This window comes from Mesoplodon densirostris, chromosome 6, assembly GCF_025265405.1.
Source record: "Mesoplodon densirostris isolate mMesDen1 chromosome 6, mMesDen1 primary haplotype, whole genome shotgun sequence".
NCBI classification, from domain to species: domain Eukaryota; kingdom Metazoa; phylum Chordata; class Mammalia; order Artiodactyla; family Ziphiidae; genus Mesoplodon; species Mesoplodon densirostris.
Window position 1 is genome coordinate 21,655,929 of NC_082666.1, and position 23,900 is coordinate 21,679,828.

General features: G+C 41.1%; 1 protein-coding gene across 1 annotated transcript in view; it reads left to right on the top strand.

Moving 5' to 3' along the window:
- LOC132491597 (phospholipid-transporting ATPase FetA-like) overlaps positions 1-23,900 on the top strand; it is a 73,426-nt gene that overhangs the window by 42,311 nt on the left and 7,215 nt on the right. The window contains exons 12-20 of the mRNA XM_060100460.1: positions 2,222-2,418; positions 4,547-4,755; positions 7,113-7,156; positions 13,851-14,016; positions 15,843-16,031; positions 16,751-16,866; positions 19,393-19,557; positions 21,699-21,810; positions 23,327-23,432. Of these exons, the coding sequence (XP_059956443.1) occupies positions 2,222-2,418; positions 4,547-4,755; positions 7,113-7,156; positions 13,851-14,016; positions 15,843-16,031; positions 16,751-16,866; positions 19,393-19,557; positions 21,699-21,810; positions 23,327-23,432 (1,304 nt within the window). The remainder of the gene's footprint in view (positions 1-2,221; positions 2,419-4,546; positions 4,756-7,112; positions 7,157-13,850; positions 14,017-15,842; positions 16,032-16,750; positions 16,867-19,392; positions 19,558-21,698; positions 21,811-23,326; positions 23,433-23,900) is intronic.

The window sequence follows — 23,900 nt, forward strand, 5'->3', positions numbered from 1 at the left end:
TGTGGGATCTTCCCAGACTGGGGCACTAACCCGTGTCCCCTGCATCGGCAGGCGGACTCTCAACCACTGCGCCACCAGGGAAGCCCCATATCAAGTTAATTTTTGTGAGTGGTATAAGATAGGGGTCCAGTTTCATTATTTTGCATGTGAATATCAAGTTTTCCCAACACCATTTGCCTCCCTTGTCAAATATTAGTTGACCATATATGCATGGGTTTATTTCTGGGCTCACACTTCTGTTGCATTGGTCTATATGTCTGTTTTTATACCAGTACCATACTGTTTTGATTACTATAGCTTTGTAATATAGTTTGAAATCAGGAAATGAGATGCACCCACCTTGCTTCTTTCTCAAGACTGCTTTGGCTGTTTGAGGTCTTTCATGATTCCATACAAGTTTTAGGATTTTTTTTCTATTTCTATAAAAAATTCCATTGAAATCTTGATAGGGATTGCATTGACTCTATAGATAGCATGGGTAGTATAGACATTTTAACATTGCTTAACTCTTCCAATCCATGAATATAAGATATCTTTCCATTTACTTATCTTCTTCAGTTTCTTTCATTAATGTCTAAATCCCACTTGATTATGGTGTATGATCCTTTTTTTTTTTTTTTTCCTTTTTGCGGTATGCGGGCCTCTCACTGTTGTGGCCTCTCCCGTTGCGGAGCACAGGCTCCGGACGCGCAGGCCCAGCGGCCACGGCTCACGGGCCCAGCCGCTCCGCGGCATATGGGATCCTCCCAGATCAGGGCACGAACCCGTATCCCCTGCATCGGCAGGCGGACTCTCAACCACTGCGCCACCAGGGAGGCCCTGATCCTTTTAATATGCTGTTGAATTTGGTTTGCTATTGAGAAATTTTGCATTCATCAGGGGTATTGGCCTGTAGTTTTCTTTTCTCATAGTGTCCTTCTCTGGCTTTGGTGCCAGAGTAATGCTGGCTTTGTAAAATGAGTTCAGGATTATTATCCCCTCCTCCCCAAAGTTCTTTTCTAAACATAGTTCTCAAATCTGTCTTCTTTCTTTGCATCCTTTCCCCTCCATGCCCTTTTCTCTCAACCTAATGGCAAGAAAGTTGAGGTTATCTAGAACAATAATCTTGGTTCGGTAAAAAGGTGCCATCTTTAATCTGAACATTGCCTCCAGGCTGATTCATTTTATTCAGCTGAAAAGAATTATTGGGCCTTGTTTGCTTAAGATCTCAATCTTGTCTCTTTTTTCCTCTTTGGTGTCTAAAAGTAATAGGCTTTTCCAGTCCTTTGATGACCCAGATTTCACGCTATTCCTTTTCATTTCTGCTTAAAATTGGCCAGTTATTCCCCTGTTTCAACTCTTTCTTTTGTTAAAGTCAGCCAACACACACTAATATTCTAATTCTAACCATTTCCCTTAGAGCTCTAGCCTCAGTAGGCACATGGTCTGTCTTCCAGTTTTACCATATTCTTTACTGTAAAAATGATTGCCATATTGTCAGCCTTTTATATCCATTTCCTTACCACCCACCCACCCCCAGCTGCTAAGCCAATGCCACACATTTTAGACTTTTTTTTAAAGCAGAACCTCACTTCAGTAATGGAGTAATTAAGAGATTGGGTTCTGGAACTAGTTCAAGACCTGTCTATCCTAGTTAGTAGCCAAATGACTTTAGGCAAAATACTTTTCCATTCTTAATATCAAGTTTCTTGTCTGTTATTAAAAGAAGGGTATTATAAATATTAAATTAAATAATACAGGTAGAGTACTTAGCACAGTTATTGGCACTTAATTGATACTTACTATATTTTAGTTACTATTATCTCCTGTCAAAATCCCAAGGATGGGGGCTTCCCTGGTGGCACAGTGGTTGAGAGTCCGCCTGCCGATGCAGGGGACAAGGGTTCGTGCCCTGGTCCAGGAGGATCCCACATGCTGCGGAGCGGCTAGGCCCGTGAGCCATGGCCGCTGAGCCTGTGCGTCTGGAGCCTGTGCTCCGCAACAGAGAGGCCACAACAGTGAGAGGCCCGCGTACTGCAAAATAAAAAAAAAATCCCAAGGATGGCTCCTGCTGGGCTTTCTTTTCTGTCCTGTGTACTACTGCCTAGAGACTGTGAGCGTCAGGGCCCCCCTGCCCTCCAAGAAAAGAGAGAGGCTTTGTTGAGAGATAGGCTCCAAACAGTAGAACTGAAGCAGCACGTCTTGGATGAAATGTTAATTTAATTATTTTTTTGATTTCTAGATTTTTCTGTTTTTAGGCAGCATGTGTTTTGTCCTAGCAGTTGGTCATTGCATTTGGGAAAACAAGAAAGGCTACTACTTCCAGGATTTTCTGCCATGGAAAGAATATGTCTCTTCATCAGCTGTCTCTGCCGTCCTTATATTCTGGTCCTACTTCATTATTCTCAACACCGTGGTGCCTATTTCCCTCTACGTCAGGTAGGCTTCTTTGACCACTGGGGGACAAGCTGACTTCATACTTCCTACTTAATTCCCCAACTAGACTGTGAACTTTCAGAAAGCATAGATTCTGTGCTCTTTAACCCTTTACTTTGCACAGTGCCTGCTGCACAAAGCACTCTGAGACATATCTAGAGACTGCATAAATGCTTTCTATATCCAGAATACCATCCTAGATACTCTGTGGGTTATACAAAAGAAAATTATCCCAACCCTCAAATAGTTTATAATGTACATGACTAAATAAGACAAACAAACACATGAAATAATTAGAAAAAAATGCACACAAATTTGGTGATGCTAAAGCACAATCTAGGCAGCCCCTAGTTTATCAGTGAGACAGATTCCAAACATTCATTTGTATATCAGTTAATTCAGAACTCAGAATGAGTTTTCCCACAGAAACAATGTGGCAAACGGTAGATAGATGTAATTGTGACTTAAGTTCTGGTTCCTAAAAGTTGGAGAAGATGAAGGATGTTTCCTTCCCCTTTTCATGAGCACCTTGGACAAAAATTTGAAATATAGGTAAAATAAGTCTTTACTGTACTCTGATCTCCTTTTTCTATTTTCAACATTCCCTTTCACATACACACACACAAACACATTTTTTGCATCCTTCTTTTCAGGTTTCCTAAACCCTGCACTGTGGCATCCCAACCCCAAAAGCACCCAATATAACTAAATTATCTTACTAATTTAATAAATATTTATTGAACACCTACTATGTGCCAAGCACTATATTAGGTGCCAGAGAAAGAAACATGAATAATAAGACAACCCTTTCTCTAGATAAGCTTACAACATAGACATGGAAACAGATACTTAAGTAAATAATTAAGGTACAATATGAAGAATGATGTAATAGAAATGTATATGTGAATGCTATGGGAGCCTAGAAAAGGAATAGGTTGGTTCTGCCTGTAGAGGCTTAGGATTTACAGAAAAAAAGTAATAATCAAACTGATACTTGAGAAAAGAGTAGAATTTACCAAGCAGAAAATGGGAAAAGAATATTACAAGCAGAAAGACCAGTATGTACAAAGGTTTGGAGGTTTTTAAAAGCTTGATCTGGTCATAGAACAGTGAGTAGCCTAGACTAAGGTGTTGGATGGTAATTTAGGGTTAGATTCAGGAGAGCCTTGAATGCCAGGCCAAGGAGTTTGGGTTTTATCCTAAAAGCAGCAGAGATCTTTCTAAGGAAAGAAATAATATCATTAAATGTCTGGGTTTAGAGAGATTGCTATGGTGACTGGTATGGTGAAGGAAGGGAGAGGTCAAGACTCAACACATGAGGACTAATAAAGTCAGTAATGTGGGTCTGAGCACCTCTTCCCTCACCTCAAACAAAAAATCCATGTTGCTCAATGCAGTTGTCTCAGACAGGGATTACTAATGAAGCAGTCTAAACTACCACAAACTAAATATGAATGATGATAGGAAGGAAGCCACTTAAAAGTCTTCACTGTTTTAAAATGAAGATGCTTGTTAACCATAAAGAATCTATATGCATGTTATTTGGAACAGAAGTGGAATGTGACAAACACAATTGGGAAAACTCGAACAAAATGAAGAGGAGGCTATTCTAGGGAAAAGCTACCCCACAGGCAGGCTGGATCTGCCTAGAAATTTATCAGAGGGTCAGCTCCTGTAAGCTGTTTCTGAGTCTCACAGATCTTTCCCTTCTGAAACAAAGGGCTATTTCAAGTCTGAAGTTTCTCTCTCTTCCCCACCAATGAGTTTACATGACAGCAGCAATAACTCTCTGATTAAGCCTAGGCTGCGTTTTATAAATTAGCTCTTAACTCTGGCAGGCCTTGCATTATTGCAGAATTTCAAAAAGTTTGGAAGAAAGGCTGTAAAGGGAGTATGCCTCAGCAAAGTTAATCAGTATGTCTGGTAATCAAGTAAAGCCTTGAGTGATAATGGTCAAAGTCAGAATTACAATGGGTTGGCTAGTACGAAGGGTCCTTCAAGATTGTAGGTTCCCAAGGGAGATATTCTGATTTTCATTTCTACCACCAGACTGGTAGGAAGGAAACCAGGATGATGAATTTGCTTGCCCTGCTTTTGACCCAGGACCCTTCTTTTCTTGCTTTCTCCTTAGTGTTGAGATAATAAGATTGGGCAACAGTTTCTATATCAACTGGGATCGGAGGATGTTTTATGAACTAAAGAACACACCAGCACGGGCTTGTACCACCACCCTTAATGAGGAGCTCGGCCAGGTCAAATACGTGTTCTCCGACAAAACAGGGACCCTGACTCAGAACATCATGATTTTCAACAAGTGTTCTATTAATGGGAAATTCTATGGTATGTATATTTTTCTGCTTTCCCTGAGTCTTGGGGAAATATTACTTTGCAGATTGTTCTCAAGAATGATCTATCTCTAAATCTATAGGCCTCTAAATTCACATTTACTTCTTATTCTCACAACCTGCTCTGTTCACTAAGCAAAGCTCACCTAGCCCATTCAGTTCTAACCAAAAGCATTTATTTAGCACCTTTTAGATGCAATCCATTGTGTTGGATGTTGAAAATATGATGATGTATAAGAATTAATCTCCGTCCTCAAGGAATTCCCAATGTCTGGGGACTGTTAGTTACTCTCACATTAAATCAGATGGTGCAACCAGCATATTTCTGAAGCTGCTGTTCTCCTGATTCCCCCTCAGACCAATAAACACTCTAGAAAGAAGCCATCAAAGGGTATTCAGAGTTTGATGTGTCTCCCATGCCCAGTTATTCATTTATTTCCTGCCTTAGGCATAAGCTTGTTTTTGTGATAGTGTTAAGTCCTTATATGTCTGAACATTCATGCCCACTGCACTAACTAGCTAAGGAAGGCAATCACATCTAAAAAGATAGACCACATGGGGTGTTTCTCTGGGATTATGAAAAAGCTTTGAACCTAGGAAGATGTGATAGTTGCAAAACATTGTGAATGCACTAAATGCCCCTGAATTGTACACTTTTAAATGGTTACTTGTATGTTATATGAATTTCACCTCAATTAAAAAATTTTTAAGTTAAATTTTTTTTTTTTTCTTTTTTTTCTTTTTGCGGTATGTGGGCCTCTCACTGTTGTGGCCTCTCCCGTTGCGGAGCACAGGCTCCGGATGCGCAGGCCCAGCAGCCATGGCTCACGGGCCCAGCCGCTCCGCGGCATATGGGATCCTCCCAGACCGGGGCACGAACCCGTATCCCCTGCATCGGCAGGCGGACTCTCAACCACTGCGCCACCAGGGAGGCCCTAAGTTAAATTTTAAAAATAAAAAAATTAAAGTTAAAAATTTAAAGAAAGCTAGAGCACTGTAATATTTTCGAGTACCCCTGCCAAACAAGTTTTCACACGTATAAACTCTGAAAGCTTATTTTTGGATGGTTGATTTGGGTGAGAATCTTAATTTTCTTACTCATTGTATGACCTGACCATATACTGGGTAAGGGTAAGGATAAGGTTGAAAAGGGTCATGGGTGTTTCTACGCTTGGCATCAGACTGTCTTCCACCCCCATTCTGTCTATGCTGTCTACTGGCCAAGAATCCTAAACACTCCAGCACTACTTTCACATATCCTCTAGGTAACTTTTCTGATTGAAAGGCTTCCGGAGGTACGAAGTCTCTCATAAATGACTAGCCTCCAGCCTCAACTCACTCACACTTAAGGAGAAGAATTGCACCCCAAGCAGCATTATTCTTACCATTGGCTTGAGGAAAGGAGCTCATAGGGCACTGAGAGCTAGGTGGCCTGAGGGGATTCGAGGAGCTTAACTGCAAGTCTAGGATGATAGAATCAGAAGAAATAAGCCTTTAAAAATCCTCCTTTAAATTACCATATGACCCAGTAATTCCATTCCAAGGTATATACCCAAAAAAAAGAAAAGAAAAGAAAAGAGGGCCTCCCTGGTGGCGCAGTGGTTAAGAGTCCGCCTGCCGATGCAGGGGATACGGGTTCGTGCCCCGGTCTGGGAGGATCCCATATGCTGCGGAGCGGCTGGGCCCGTGAGCCATGGCCGCTGAGCCTGCGCATCCGGAGCCTGTGCTCCGCAACGGGAGAGGCCACAACAGTGAGAGGCCCACATACCGCAAAAAGAAAAAAAAAAAAAAAAAAGAAAAGAAAACAGAGATTCAAACAGATAGATGTATGCCAGTGTTCACTGCAGCATTATTCACCAGAGCCCAAAAGTAGAAACAACCCATATGTCCATCAACAGATGAATGGGTAAACTAACTGTGGTATATATCCGTGTAATGGAATACTCAGACATAAAAAATAATGAAGTTCTGACACATGCTACAACATGGGTGATTCTTGAAAACATTATGCTAAGTGAAATACACCAGACACAATAGGAAATATTGTATCATTCTACTTATATGAAATATCTAGAATAGGCAAATTCATAGAGACACAAAGCAGATTAGAGGTTACCAGGGGCTGGGAATAGGGAAGAGTAAGGAGTTTTTGTTTAGCATGCTGAAAAAGTTTAGGAAATATATAATGGTGATGATTGTACAACATTGTGAATGATATTGATGCCACTGAATTGTTCACTAAAAATGGTTAAAATGAAAAATTTTATGTTATATATATTTTACCACAATAAAAGAATGTAAACCCTTCTTTAAAACCCTTGCCAAATGTGTATTCTATTTACTTACCAACAGGTGTTGTCTATGACAAGAATGGACAGAGGGTAGAAGTCTCGGAGGTGAGTGATTACAGCGCCCTGGGAAATGCATGTGGGACCTGAGTGAGGCGGCGCCGCACAGCAGCATCTTTAACACAGATTGGGATTCCCTTAGTCCCTGAAATATTACAGCTGTTATTGGCCCCGTAATATCAGAAAGTATTATATAAATGAACTCTGTTTATTTGAGGGTATTTGGGTTTGTGTTTTAAAATGAAAATAGCTTATTATAAGAAGCTGATTATATATAAATAATATATAAATTTTTTAAAAGTAAGGAATGTCTGAAGAAACCAGCAAAGGGATGAATCCTTGAGCTCATAAAAATGATCTAGGAGAGCAAATGAATAGTAGCATGCATGCTATTTTCAGCCTCCTTTTATTCACTTGACACTATATTGTGGCCCTCCTTCCATGTCAGTATATTTAGGTCTACATCATCATTTTCAATGGCTGTCATAGCCATTGATGTATCTTAATTGATTTAGCCAATCCCCTATTTTTATTCTGTTGTCTTTTGCTATTATAAATAGCATTATGATAAGCATCCAGGTACATACATTTTTGTCTCCTCTTCTGAAAATTATTTCCTTAGAATAAAGTCCTGGAAGTAAAATTAGTTGGTCAAAGGGTGGCTAGATTTTTAATGCACTTAATAGTGCCATACTCCTCTCTGGATAGACTGCATCAATTTATAATCCCACCAAAAATATATGAGAATTACTCTTTTCCCATACTGTATCCTTGTCAGTACTAGGTATTAATATTTCAATCTTTAGAAATTTAATTGTGAAAATCATATCTCATTTAATTTACCTTTCTTTGATTACTAATCAGATTGAATCATTTTATGTGCTTATTTTCCTTCCTCTTCCCAATCACTTTATTGCCCATTTATACTTTTTTTGTGAATTGCCTGTTCATATTCTTTGTCCTTTTTTTCTTATTTCAAGGGGCTCCTTATATAGTAAAAATACCAACTTTTCCTTCGTCTGGCACATATGTTACAATTATTTTTTTCCACTTTTGTCTTTTGGCTTTTGTTTAAAGTTTTTTGTTTAGAGGTTTTTAATTTATGTAATCAATTCTATCAGTCATTTTCCTTTATAGCTTCAGGATTTATGACATACTCAATAGTCCTAACCCACACAATTGTAGGAATATTTTTCTTTTCATTCTTCCTGTCTCTGGCTGATTCAATTTTACTGTTTTTTCCAGTATTGGATCTCAACTTTGGTTTATGGGTTTGATTTTAAGCATCCCTTCATAGGGTTTTTTCTATTACATTCAGGATACTACTCACCCTATCCCTTTCCTACTAGAACCAATTCCAAACCTTTAGCCACTTGACTTACATACTAAACAGGTAACTCCAGCTCCCAACTACTGCCTCACCCTTATCCATCCAGAGAGATTGGAAATGGGAAATAAAATCAGTATTTGCCTTAAATCCTCTTCCAGGGACTCTGCTAATGACTTGGCAATATAAACAAAGTTATAGCTTCTAGGGAGTAAATTGTTACCCTGGAGTTACCTTTCTCTTCCTCCTCCTTTTGCTACTGATCGACCATAACACATTTTCCTCTGGATCCCTGGAATCTTTGTTCTCTTGTAAGCAAACACCCACAGCCTTATCTTTTCATAAAAATGCTTTCTTCTGTCTACCTTGATTGAAAGATGACTTTCCCGGAGGATATCCCTCTTCCTCCATCTCTCGTACTCCACATACCAAAAGCCCAAAGGTATTGTTCTCATTATCCTGTGCCACTTTTCTTTTTTTTTTTTTTTTTTTTTTTTTGGCTGCCTTGGGTCTTCATTGCTGCGCACGGGCTTTCTGTAGTTGCGGCAAGTGGGGGCCACTCTTTGTTGCAGTGCACGGGCTTCTCATTGCGGTAGCTTCTCTTGTTGCGGAGCACGGGTTCTAGGAGCACAGGCTTCAGTAGTTGTGGCACATGGGTTCAGTAGTTGTGGCTCATGGGCTCTAGAGAGCAGGGTCAGTAGTTGTGGTGCATAGGCTTAGTTGCTCCGTGGCATGTGGGATCTTCCCGGACCAGGGCTTGAACCCGTGTCCCCTGCATTGGCAGGCAGATTCTTAACCACTGTGCCACCAGGGAAGCCCGTCCTGTGCCACTTTTAAACTATTACTTTTTCTCCCTCATATAATCTTTCTTCCTGTGATGCTTATCACTTCTAGCTATATTCCTCTTTCTTCTTGTCGTTGACATTTACAAATCTTCTGGCTTCTCCACTTCATTCATGAGGACCTTGAAACCTTAGCTCATATTTTCCCTCTCTACCCAATCCCTGCTATCATCTTGGGTGGTATTGGCTTATTTACGGATGATCTAGCAACATAGATGCTTTCAGATGTCTAAAAGAATATATCTTTTGGGCTTCCCTGGTGGCGCAGTGGTTGAGAGTCCGCCTGCCGATGCAGGGGACACGGGTTCGTGCCCCGGTCCGGGAAGATCCCACATGCCGCAGGGTGGCTGGGCCCGTGAGCCATGGCCACTGAGCCTGCGCGTCGGGAGCCCGTGCTCTGCAACGGGAGAGGCCACAGCAGTGAGAGGCCCGCGTACCGCAAAAAAAAAAAAAAAAGAATATATCTTTCAAATGACTTTTGGGACTCAAAAAAACTATATCATCCATTTCTATGTTATCATGTCACCATCCAGAAGTGTACTACTCTGCAATTGTAAACTCCTTTGTCATGATCTCTGATCACAAACCTTATTTTTCCAGTTCTCTTGATACTTGATTCCTAGTATACCTGCTTTCTTATCAAAGGAAGATTTACAAACTCTCTGTTCTCCTTTTTCTCTATCAATCCCTTGTGACTTTACTTCCTGTCCTATCTTGCCCCCCTTCTGTACCCAAGATCATAAGCATCTTCAATACCTTACTAGTTCTCCCTTTTTTTTCCCTCTCTGATCGCCCAACAAATCTCAACCTTGAACTAACCAAGCCATCTACCATTCTCTGTTTCTAATCTCAGAGTGCCAAGCACTTTTTGGGGATCACAAGCCATTACAAATTCAGAGACTCCAAACTCTTCTGGGCTTCCAGTGCCACTTGGATAATTTTTTAATCTATTTATGATGAGCTTAATTCTTAATTTTCCATATTAGCTATTCCAAAATTCACCACTCTTGGGCCTTCTACCACATCCCACTCCCTTCTCCCCAGTGTGCAGTAGATGATATTGTTTTCTACTTTGCTGAGAAAAATCCAAACTATCAGCTAAGTACCCTTTTCTGGACAAATATCAGAACCCACCTTTACCTCATTTCCTTCAGTCTCAAAAAAAGGTATAAGTTTTTCTTTCAATACTAATCTCTTCATATATTCTGATCCCATGCCTTTCTGCTTCTTCAGGAACCTCAGTCAATCCTGTATTCTCTGTTTCTTAATATCTGAAACTTATCCCATTATATGATTCTTTCCCTTCAGCTCAAATCTATCCCTTCTTTAAAAAAAAAAAAAAAACACTTACTACATACATACAATGGAATATTATTCAGCAATAAAAAGAAATGAGCTATCAAGCCACGCACGCACATATACACAGAAAAGGGAAGAACTTTAAATGCATATTGCTAAGTGAAAGAAGCCAATATGAAAAGGCTGTGTACTGTATGATTCTAACTGTATGACATTCTGGAAAAGGTAGTGGTTGCCAGGGGTTTGGGGAGGGGTGGAGAGAAGGATGAAGCACAGGAGATTTTTAGGGCAGTGAATCTATTCTGTGTGATACTGTCATGGTGGATTCATTACATTATGCATTTGTCAAAAACCACAGAATTGTACAAAGCAGAGTGAACCCTAGTGTAAACTATGGACTTCAGTTAATAATAATGTATCAATATTGGTTCATCAATTGCAACAGCTGTACCATACTAATGTAAGGTGAAAATAGGGGGAAATGTGGAGTGGAAGGAAAAAAGGAAATATATAGGAACTCTCTATACTTTCTGCTCAATTTTTTTTTATGAACGTAAGACTGCTCTAAAAAATATAGTATTAAGTTAAAATAAAATAAATGTGTTAAAGTAACCCTTAGCCCATTAACCAGAGGTAACCACTACTAATAAATGTTTATATCTTATTTTATTCATTTTTTAAAGCAGTTAGAACTTTTCCTTCATCCTGCATTACCCTCTGACTCCATCAGTCAGTCCAAAATGTTGATTATCAACCATATGTCAGACTCTGAATCAATGTTAAAGGTTCAAGGAAAACAAAGGAAATTTGTTCCCTACCTTCAGAGTTGGCAGACTAGAGGAAAAGTGTATAAGGAAATAGACAATGACAGCAGTCTTTATAACTCCTCACCTTTCATTCATTCCTCATTCTACCCTATATAATTAGACTCTGTCCTATCATGTCCACTGAAACTAGCCATGGTCACTAATGACTACCTTGTTCTTAAGTCCTTACCCAATTTCTCTGCAGATTTTAACACTTAAAACTCCACTTTTTATTAAAGCTCTCTTGTCCCTTGGCTTCTGTTAAGTAAATCTCTTCTTGTTTTTTCTTCCTGTATGATTGTTTTTTCTCGTCTTCTTGGCCATAGGTACTGATGTTCCCCCAGAGCTCTATTATTGTACCTCTTTTCCATCTTTATAGTCTCGTGCTCTTGCTGACTTTAACTACTGCCTGCTTACTAATGACCTCCAAATCCATATATCCAAGAACCTTTTTAGCCCCCTCCCCATCCATGACCAAAGCTAAAGATATCCTATAAAAACTATCTATAGCTATGTCACAGGATCTCAAAGAGTTTCCTCAGTTGCCTCCTCTACCCTCCATTCTGAACTCGTTACTTCTCATCTGATACCCCCAGTTTCCATCCTTTTGTCTAGTACTGGGATTTGCCACTATCTTATTCAGCTGGGTGTTTAACTTTCAATTGCAGAGTAATTCATGAATACTGCCCCTCAGATCATGCTGTACTGCAGCTCCAAGCTAGCCCTGCCTCAGTCCTGTACCCAGCCAGGTCCAGTGTTCTCAAACATTACTTGTCTGGAAGGGGAGATTAGAAACTAGCTCAGATCTCTTACCTGAGCTTCAAAACTATATATGCCTGCTTTCATTATTACCTTTATGTCCTTCAGGTATCGCCAGTCTGTCAAAAATCTCTACCTGCTGGGTATCCTATCTCAGTGAATGGTCTTACCATCTATCCCAATTAGAATACATAAAATTATTCGTAACTGTTTCTCTCTTTCACTTGTCATATCCATGTCATACAATTCTATATTTTCAAATCATACCCTTAATTTAATATTTATTGTCACTACTTTATCATTTCTGTTGTGAATTACTGAATGGCTTCCTAACTCGTGTCCTTGCTTTTCGTCTTGCTACTTCCAATATATTCTCCATGCTGCTACCAGAGGACTATATGATCATATGAATTTCAGCAGAAAATTGTTATGATTCTCTATTGCATACAAGGTGGTAATGCAGGATCTGCTTCATATCTACCTCTCCAACTTCTCTCACATTACTCACCAGCTTCTAAGTTTCAAAGAATGTACCAGTACAAGAGCCCAGTTATAGAAAAGTCTCAGAGGATGCTATATAATGATTTATCTTAAATTACTAAACCCACAAATTTCCCAGAGCTCACAAGTCTGTGGTTGGCCAGGTCTAGGACTTGGCTCTGGACCTGACCATACTTCCTCACTATCATGACAAAACTCCCTCTAGATGGGTTATAGAAAAGAGCCAGTATAGCCCACTACAAACTTCCGTTTCCCCAAAATAGCACCAAGCAGCGCAATTGTGTCTGTACTTGACACATTGGGGCCCAGCCCAGGTAGCACCACAAGTACAATGAACTGGTGAAATATCCTTGAGAGTTCTGATATGAGCTGGAGAAATCTGTTCATAACACCGCACTCCAGGGTGAGCATAAGAGAGTCTTAGGACCAAATTGAGCCAGAAAAGAATGTTTACCCCAGGTGCCTACCAGCAGCCTACCTGACATGAAGAACGTTAGTCAACATCTAAAGGAGCCAAGCTCCTAGCCAGGAAAATGGTAGTGAATATTAATATTAGGTCCACAGATTGAGGCAGGGTCAATAACCTTGAGGACTAGAGGCAGGAAGGAATCAGGTATGATAAATCAGGTATGCAAAATGGTATAAAATTAAGTCTGTGAACAAGAAGTCTGTACTGAAGCTTCCTTGTTATACAGCCTTGCCTCTGTCTTGCAATATTCCTCTCTAGCCCCCTTGTGGGGTAAAATAGGAATAGTGCAACACAGTGATGTCATTGTACCTAGCTCCCTTCCCAGTTCCCAAAATCAGGCAGAGGACAGCCAGAGACAAGACTTTTTCCAGAAACCATTTACTAATAGGGAAAAGTTACTCTCTCATGTCCTCAGGTTTGATTTATCATGGATTTGGGACTTGGAAAAATAGAGCCTGAAGATGGCCACTAATCATTCAGGATAGCTGGAGTAGGAAGAGGGCAAGAAGGGTCTGCCAAGCAGTGCTAGTTTGTCTCCTGTGTGATGGATCTTCTCCAAGTGAATGGATGGACCAGGTCAGGGCTACAGAGGCTTAGAAACCAGCACAGGGTCTCTTTCACTTATCTTGCTTTTCTTTTCCCATCCTCCTAAGAGTTCTCATCACATTCCAGAAATTGCCCCCAGGTCGACCTTCTATAAAGTGTCAAGCTGCTGTTTGTTCTGGCTTATGTGTTCCAGAAAACAGAAAAGGTCGACTTCTCCTACAACAGACTGGCTGATCCTAAGTTTTCATTTTATGACAAGACTTTGGTGGAAGCAGTGAAAAGGGGAGATCGCTGGGTACACTTGTTTTTCCTATCACTCTCATTGTGTCATACCGTGATACCAGAAGAGAAAGTAGAAGGTGAGAAGGGGCTTGAGGCCTCATGGACTGAGAATATGTCATAGAGTCTAGGCTGATTGGAGGGGGGATGGTTTGATATCATTTGTAATGGCTTAATCTAAAGAACTTTCTAATAGGAAGAGTTGTCCAGCAATGGAATGGATAGTCAAGATAAGTAGTGGGCTCCTAGTCACTGAATATATTCAAGTAGAAAACAACGTCTTGGTCTTAAAGAAGATTCATTCATTGGATAGGGGTCAAACTTGGTGCTATCTAGCGAGCTTCAGATCTTGAGACTCTGTAATATTCTGTCACAGAGTTTATCTGATTTATTGCCAAGATCAACCCCACTACCTCTGATAAGATTTCCTGAAGGATGAGTTGAGTCATCCTCTTGTCGCTTCACAATTTAAAGGTATCCCCATATACCCTAATTTCTTTAGTAACCAAATATGACTATGTCATCCATGAATTTATCAAAATCTTTTTGAGAAATTACTGATTTTAAATTAAGACTTTTTTCCTTAACAAACAAGAATTTAGGCAGCCAAGTAAATCACATCCTTTAAAGTCAATGTAGTCTTAATATAATACCACCATGAGTAACACCTTATATTTGTACATCACTTTATAATTTTACAAGTTGCTTTCATTTATATTACCTTCCACAATCTTCACAACAGCCCTCTGCAGAACAAGAAAAATGATCCTAGTTTTATAGCAAAGGAAACTGAAGCTAAAAGAAATTAAGTGCTGTGCAGCAGAAACTAACACAACATTGTAAAGCAACTATACCCCAATTTTTAAAAAAAGACATTGTGACGACTAAAATCCTATAGCTAAGAAAGGTATAAATGGGATAAGAACCCAAATCTCATGTCTTCTGGCCCCATGAGCTCCCACCCTTCCACAAGCCTCTCTGGGTCTGACATTCCAACAAGTTGGTATTACTTGAAGCATATTTGGACTTGTCTGTGTTTACTGCCTTGAGTGACAAGGTAGGAAACACACAAGAAAGTAATCTTATTATCCCATAGACACATCTTATGTCTGACTTAAAATTATACTCCCCCACCTACCTTATTCACAAGTATAAGATTCTGATGATGTATAACTGTTTTTAAAAATCAAATTAACCTTCAAAAGATAAATAATCTAAAATATATCTCAGGTTATGGGGATTATTCTAAAAGAGGAGTTCCAGAAATGTCTTGAGTAATATCAGATTGAAAGATTGATTCAACAGAGTAAGTCATTTACCTTCCCAGGGTGAGAGTTTCAAAGGTGACAATACTCATTTATATATATATATATTTTTTAATTGTTTACTAAACTATCAATCTTATTACCTTATAGCAGTGTTCATCAAAGTGCGGCCAGTCTTATGCAGGAGCACTTTATGTAGGACCATATGCATGAGACTCACTCAGGAGATTTGTTAAAATTCAATTTCCTGGGCCATCCTCCCAGATTTTGTGATTCTGGATTCAGTAAGTTTGGGTAGGGCCCAGGAACCTTCATTTTTAACAATCTCCTGAGCCATCTTTACCCGCTAAATTTGGAAAGCCAACTGCCTATGTTTCGTTTGTTTGTACACATGTTCCATGTACTTCTGTAATACTAACTCAGGTCTGTGAAATGAGTTGAGAATATTGGAAAGAATGAAAAAACTGACCTGTTCTATGCAATCTGGCCTTTTAGGGCCAGGCTTGTGTGGAAATTTTGAAGAAAGATGTCCCCTCCTGGGCTCCATCTTTATGTAAGCCACTTGGAAGACAATCTCACTTCTGGGTGGACTTCATCTGCACATCTCTATGGGCTCTGGCTGCTCTCTTCTCTCCTGCCAGGTGAGCTGACTTACCAGGCTCAGTCCCCAGATGAAGGTGCCCTGGTCACTGCTGCCAGGAACTTTGGCTTTGTGTTCCGTTCCCGCACGTCTGAGACAATCACGGTAGTCGAAATGGGGGAAACCAGAATCTACCAACTACTGGCCATTTTGGACTTCAACAATGTGCGCAAGAGGATGTCTGTTATTGGTGGGTGCCCCACCTAGTCGGCTCTCTCCCCTTATTTGTCTTTCATATATATTCACACGTTGACTTTCTCCTCTATCTACACACAAATGTTTTCTCCTGCCCACATGCCATTGCACAGGCACTCTGCCTCAAATACAGATGCATAGCCATTCCCACTTTCTCTCTCATAATCCTTTATATTTTCTCATATACACATATGTGAGCTTACTGCCATGTGCTAGGGCCCTTATTTAGTGGTCCTGGGTAGTGTCTTGTCAGAACCCTCAAAGCCAAGATAAGAACAGAGAATAAACCCATAAAGCCTGAACTTGGAATAAGAAATGGGGGCAGACAATATAGAGGAAATTAATACTATCTTGCTCTCAGTTAGTTTGGGCCTCAGGCTGAAGAGGAAGAAAGTCATTTTTCTTCCTTGGTCCTTATTAGGTGTGGGCCTTGGTCTGGAACTTGGACTTGAGAACCTAAATGTGATTCTGTATCAGAGTCTTCCATAGGTGGTACTGAACCCATGGAAAAACTGGTTCCAAAAGGTCCTCTCTCATTCTCACCAGCCCTCACCACATCACTCATCCTGTGTGACTACTCATTGAGTGCTTAGCCCCCAAAGGTGTCAGAAACAAATGTCATGGGAACAGCCTCCTGCCATCTCTCAGTGGCCCAGACAAGTTCTTGTAACAATGGACCTATATGGTTACTTTGCTTAATTTGCTTATCCTTAGTGAGGACACCTGAAGATCGCATAATGTTATTCTGCAAGGGTGCAGACACGATCCTCTGTCAGCTACTTCATCCATCCTGTAGATCCCTCAGAGATGTGACCATGGAACATTTAGATGTAAGTGTTTAGGTTGCAGGGGAGGGAAGCTGTGGATGGCTCTGTGTATCTGGATGTGTGTCCATATATATGTCCCCATGTCAGTGTGTTTCAGTATGGGGTAGATTGGTGTCTGTGTCTCTTTAATTGATAGAAGACTAAAAACTACCTCATCCTGTGGGATTCTCACTGACCACATTGCCACCTTCTGTGTGAAGGAGTTGGGTGGCCCAGGATCCCAGGGGCATGATGAGGATTGTGTTGTGGGAGCACTTACCACAGTCAGAACAGTTCATTCTATGATTCCTGGCTCGGGAGGTCCTGTGGTCACATCTAGAATTTGCTTCAGAATAGGGCCTGTTGGACTTCCCTGGTGGCGCAGTGGTTGAGAATCTGCCTGCTAATGCAGGGGACACGGGTTCGAGCCCTGGTCTGGGAGGATCCCACATGCCGCGGAGCAACTGGGCCCGTGAGCCACAACTACTGAGCCTGCACGTCTGGAGGCTGTGCTCCGCAGCAAGAGAGGCCGCGATAGTGAGAGGCCCGCGCACCGCGATAAAGAGTGGCCCCAACTCGCTGCAATTAGAGAAAGCCCTCGCACAGAAACAAAGACCCAACACAGCCAAAAATAAAATAAATAAATTTATAAAATGGCTGATGTATATTTTAAATTGCTGAATATATTTATTTATTTATTTATTTATTTATTTATTGAGGTAAAATTGGTAGATGACATTATATAAGTTTCGGGGGTACACCATTATAATTTGATTTTTGTATACACTTCAAAGTGATCACCACTTTGTCTAGTTATCACCCATCACCATACAATTGACCCCCTTCACCTATTTCACCCACCCTCCCAACCCCTTTCACCTCTAGTAACCACCAATCTGTTCTCTGTATCTATGAGTTTGTGTTTTGTTTGTTCATTTGTTTGTTAGATTCCACATATAAGTGAAATCATTTGGTGTTTGGTCTTTCTTTATCTGATTTATTTCACATAGCGTAATACCCTCAAGGTCCATCCATCTAGTCACAAATGGCAAGATTTCTACTTTTTGTGGCTGTGTAGTATTCCATTCATCAGTGGACATTTAAGTTGTTTCCATATCTTGGCTGTTGTAAATAATGCTGCAGTGAACACAGGGGTGCATGTATCTTTTTGAATTAGTGATTTCATATTCTTTGGATAAATACCCAGAAGTGGAATAGCTGGATCTGGATCATACGGTGATTCTATTTTTAATTATCAAAAAGACAAATAACAAAGGTTGGAGAGGATGTGGAGAAAAGGGAACCCTCATACACTGTTGGTGGGAATATAAACTGGTACAACCACTATGGAAAACAGTATGGAGATATTTCCTTCTTAAGAAGTCTCTTGAGATCTTCTCTCAGCCTTCTTTTTTATGGCTTCACCTGCCAACAGTACAGAGGTTTAAGAGATAGCATTCTCTGTAGATACTGCCTTATATTAATTTTACCTGACAGCTAACATGAAGTACTCAGGAGTTACACAGAGAACTAAGAACAAAATATCAAGATGATAAATTCTGTTTCTCTTTGCTCTTATAATGCCAAAGTGAATTATTTTGAAGCTCACTATTAAGTTATTATGGGGACATCCCTGGCAGTCCAGTGGTTAAGATTTCACCTTCACTGCAGAGGGCACGTGTTTGATCCCTGGCCGGGGGGCTAAGGTCCCATGTGCCACGCATGGTGCAGGAGCAAAAAAAAAAAAACAATGATTATGTAGAATTGTTATTCATGTGCAATTCTCAACACACAAAATCTGCTTCTAACCCTCCTTCAGTTAAATATGAATTGTGCCCTAAACTACCCACACTCTCACCTAGCTTTCCTTATAACCAAGAGTATACTTCCGTAAGATAGTTAGCTATGCGTGGTTAGGATATATTGGTGGCCAAAGAGCAAAAGATGCTAACGCACCCAGAGAGCATTTCAGCAGTGGCCTCATTAACACTGCTGGCTATGACTAATTAACTGAGCCAACCAGCTGTAGACAAATACACAAATTTGCTATTTGAGATGCCCATTGAATACTTGATGAAGGAAGGCAGGGAGAGATGAAAATAAATAAATGTAAGCCTGTAAAAAAACAGTAACACCCTTGATTATTTGTTATAAGAATTCCTTTTTACTTTATTACTGTCTTCTTTCTCATATTATAGACATCATTGTCTTCTCTTTAGAGGGTGAATTATTATCCCAATTTTACAAGAAATAAATCTAGAAGGCATCATTCTTTATGAGGGTCACACAGCAAATTACCTGACCACAAGTGGAAGTTAGAATCTTCTGTCTCTCAGAAGTACTCTCAGCCTTTATCCCCAGCCATGCTGGCGCCATCCTTAGGACGTTTGACTAAGAAAACTCAACGGGTGCTTTCTGGTTAGGCTAGGTACTAGCCCTGTAATACTAACCAACAAACCCTATCTTGCAGGCAGATGGAGCCTGTGGGGTTAGTCTGTCATTCCTTAACTCAGCCCTAACCCAGCCCAAGTGCACACACATGTCTTCCAGGATTTTGCCAGTGACGGCCTTCGCACCCTCATGGTGGCCTACCGAGAATTGGACGATGCATTCTTCCAGGACTGGAGCAGGAAGCACAGTGAAGCCTATCTGTCTTTGGAGAATCGGGAAGATAAAATATCAAGGGTCTGTGAAGAGATCGAAAAAGACCTGATGGTTAGTGTGAGGAAGCCAGGGACAGATTGGAGGCAGGATTGGGGGCGGGGGAGCAGTCGGGAGACTGAGCAAGGGCTCTGAGAATGGCTTCCAGCAAATCATAGGTTCAGGCTCTCTCTGGATACTAGATACTGGAATCCAAGCTGATTCAGGATATCTTGGATCTTTGAAATCCATAAATAAGGAAAGAATGTACTTGTTGTAAATTTCATCTTTCTGGTAGTGTTTCTTATCCCAAAGCTGTCCACAGAAGCTAAGAAATCTGGAAGAAATCAGGGTCTGAATAATGTGCAAATTAGATGATCCAGAACTAACTGATGTAATAATCAAGACAATAATGTTCACTCATTCATTCAACATATTTATTAAGTGCCTCCTATGTGCCAGGTGCTGTTTTAAGCCCTGAGTATGTAGTAGTAGTAGGCAAAACAGACAAAAAAGTAATATATATACAGTATGTTAGGTGATGACAGTCTATGGAAGAAAATAAAGCCAGGAAGAAAGGTAGGGAGTATCAGCATATGTGTGTGTGTTGTAGAGGGTAGAGTATAATTGCTATTTTAAATAGGGTGCTTAGTCTTCACTATGAAGGAGACATCTGAGCAGAGACCTGAAGAAGGTGGCAAACCAAGCAGATCTCTGGGGAATCAGTTTTCCAGAAAGAAGGAATAGCAAGAACAAGGACCCTGAAACAGGAGCAGACCTAATTTGTTAGTAGAACAGTAAGGCAGCTCATGTGGCTGGTACAGTGTAAGTGAGGAGGAGACAATAAAAGGACATAAAACAGAAAAGCAGTAAGGGGTCTTGACAAGCCTGTATAAAGACTTATAGTGAGACATGGAAAACAGTTGAGGAGTTCAACCAGAGAAGTGATGTGATAGCTTTTAAAGTGATCAGTCTGGCTGCCATGTTGAGATTATACTGTAGGGAAGCAAATGCAGACCCAGGGAGACCAATTAGAAAGTAGTTGCTTTTCCGGTTTGCAAGGCAGAAATAGAGACACAGAGGTAGAGAACAAACGTATGGACACCAAGGCGGGGGAAGGGGGGGTGGAATGAACTGGGAGATTGGGATTGACCTATTTACACTAATATGAATAAAATCGATAACTAATGGGAATCTGCTGTATAGCACAGGGAACTCCACTTCGCTGTACAGTAGAAACTAGCACAACACTGTAAAAAAAACTATACCCCAATAAAAAAAGAAAGAAAGAAAGAAAGTAGTTGTAATAGTACAGGTGAGAAATGATAATGGCTTGGACCAAATAGAAGTAGTGGAAGTGGTGAGAAACGGTCAAATTCTGTACACTTTTAAAAGTAGCACAAACAGAATTTGCTGATGGTTTAGATTATAGAATATGATAAAAGAAGTTAAGGATGACCCCAAAATATTTGACCAGATTGATACAGGCTCTGCTATAAAGAGAGAAATTGCTGATACCAAATGGGAAAATTTAGAGATCCCAAAGGTCACAAATCTCCTTCCATAGTCAGTTCTATGGTTAGTATTTCTAGTCTGTCCTTTTAGAGGCCTAGCAGAAATCAGTCAGTAGTTTGTCCGGCTGTCAGTTCCTCAGACCCAATGCTGCCCATCCCTGTGGTCAGTTGGTACTATTAGGGTATCACTGAGAGACGGCATGGTGTTGGACCAACATACTTTCAATGGAGTGTGGGAAAGGACTTGAAAACCTTAGAGGCCCTCAGTAGGTACAAACAAATGGAGTTCACCCAAGCCCTTTTAGAGTTGAAAGAAAAACTGGAGTTGGATTTGGGGATCCATTGTCTGGGACCCACTGCTTTTGGAGACCAAAGCCAGGAAACGTGCTATGAAGCAAGGGAGAAGTGAGAGTATGTTGAGAAACAGAGGATTTAGAAGTGGCACAAAGCTTCACGTACGACTTGGGCAAGTCTTTTCCCTCTTTGGTTCCTTATATTCTATGTTTCTAAATTTGATTTCAGTGTGTGGTTGAAAAGCTGTCTGTTGAGGGGCAGAGTGTAGTGAGTTTTATACCATTGGGGTCCTCGTGCCAGGACAGAGCCAGCTTACTAAAGAGGATGCTAAGGTGCCAGTCGAGTTGGGTACCACTGAATGCAATGAGCCTCTTCCTTTGCCTCACTCACTGATATTTCTGTTCAAAGCTGTTAGGGGCCACAGCCATAGACGACAAGCTGCAGGATGGAGTACCTGAGACGATCATCACCCTGAACAAAGCCAAAATTAAAATCTGGGTTTTAACTGGAGATAAGCAAGGTAAAGGGGAGCTCCTTGCCTGACCAATCCTCTTCCCTGTCCACCTTAGCCATTTCTTGTTTTTCTTTTTCATTTCCTTTTTTTCTTAGCCATTTATTTGACAAATACCTTATAACCTAGGTCAAGTCCTTAGAGGACACCTTCACTCCCAGTCTTGCATATAATTTGCTAAGCATATATAGTACTTTATGCCAGATACTGTATTAGGCATGGAGAACACAGAGATGAATCAGTCAGACATGGCCTCTGTCATCCAGGAACTCACAAGCTAAAAACTTCTAGGGTTGTCTTTGACTATACCCTCTCTGTTGTCCCAAAGATTTACTCTCTTACCATGTTCCACTAATTCTTCTGAAAATCCTCTTAACTATGCCACCACCCTAGTTTAGCCTTTGTCCCCTGTTGGCTGTACTTCTGCAAAAACTTCTGAACTGGGCTTCCCTGGTGGTGCAGTGGTTGAGAGTCCGCCTGCCGATGCAGGGGACAAGGGTTCGTGCCCCGATCTGGGAGGATCCCACATGCCGTGGAGCGGCTGGGCCCGTGAGCCATGGCCGCTGAGCCTGCGCGTCCGGAGCCTGTGCTCCGCAACGGGAGAGACCACAGCAGTGAGAGGCCCGCGTACTGCAAAAAAAAAAAAAAAAAAAAAAAAAAAAACTTCTGAACTGATCTGTCTCTTGACCTTATTAATTTCAATATAGCCTACATACAACCATCAGTTTAACCTTCCTAAAATACTGCTTTTGTGACGTTACTCCTCTACTCAGGTACCTACAGCAACTTCACATGGTAAAGTCGGACTCCACTGTCTGGACTTCAAGACCTTGATAATTTGTTGCTACCTACACATACTTATCTCCATCGTAATGTGACCATATCTTCATTATGTCCCGAACCAATTCCTATTCTATGCCCTCTGTTTGGATTGTTTCCCCATTTGAAATTCTTTTTCCCCCTAAACAAATCTTACTCATCCTTTAAGGCCTTGCTATAAGAAACTTTCTAAGACAATTGCAATCTCTCCTCTGAATTTTGATACCACTTGTAGCCAAGGTTCAGGACTTAATTTAAAAAAATTGTTTTCCTTAGTATGACTTTATTCCAAATTCCAGATTTCTTGATGCAAAGGAAAGACTACAACCTAAACATATCTCAGTCCCCCATAAAATGTAGCATAGAAACAGGCACAGTGCTGTTCAAGGAAATATACCCAGATTGCCGGGAGAAGTGAATACAGACAGGAATTGCTTTAAGAAATAAGGGAAGGCTTTGTAGAGAAAGCTAAGCCAGAATGATCCTAGTTATTGATAAATAACTTGCAAGTCTGTACCAGGTAGACATTTTCCCCTGGATGTTTGAATATAGTCTCCACTGGCTCACGAAAAACACACTTTGACTGCATCCATGGCAAATATGGACATATGGGCTCTGCAGGCCACTGTTTAGTGCCTTTGTACCTGTACACTGTAAAGACCCTGTTCCAGCCAAAATGCGACCTGTGTTCCCCCTTGCCCTGCAGAGACTGCTGTGAACATTGCCTATGCCTGTAACATATTTGAGGATGAAATGGATGGGATGTTTATCATGGAAGGCAAGGATGATGAGACTGTTCGGCAAGAACTCAGGTACGGGGCTTCCCTGGTGGCGCAGTGGTTGGGAGTCCGCCTGCCGGTGCAGGGGACACGGGTTCGTGCCCCAGTCCGGGAAGATCCCACATGCCGCAGAGCGGCTGGGCCTGTGAGCCAGGGCCGCTGAGCCTGCGCGTTCGGAGCCTGTGCTCTGCAACGGGAGAGGCCACAGCAGTGAGAGGCCCGCGTACCGCAAAAAAAAAATAGAACTCAGGTACGATGGGAGAGCTGCCACAGCCTGTCCCTGGAACCAAGACTTCCCACCCATCACTTCACCCAGTATGGCTCCTACATTACCAGAAGGAACAGAGAAGAAATGGGGGAGGGAAAAACAAAAAAAACTAAAATATTCGAGAGAATTTTGTGAAGAAGCATTAGGGCTCAAGGAGTTGGAGTGTGGAGGTGGAGAAGTGTTGTATGTAGATGGTCTGGGACCTAAGGCAGTGGCAGGTCTCAGAAGGCAGT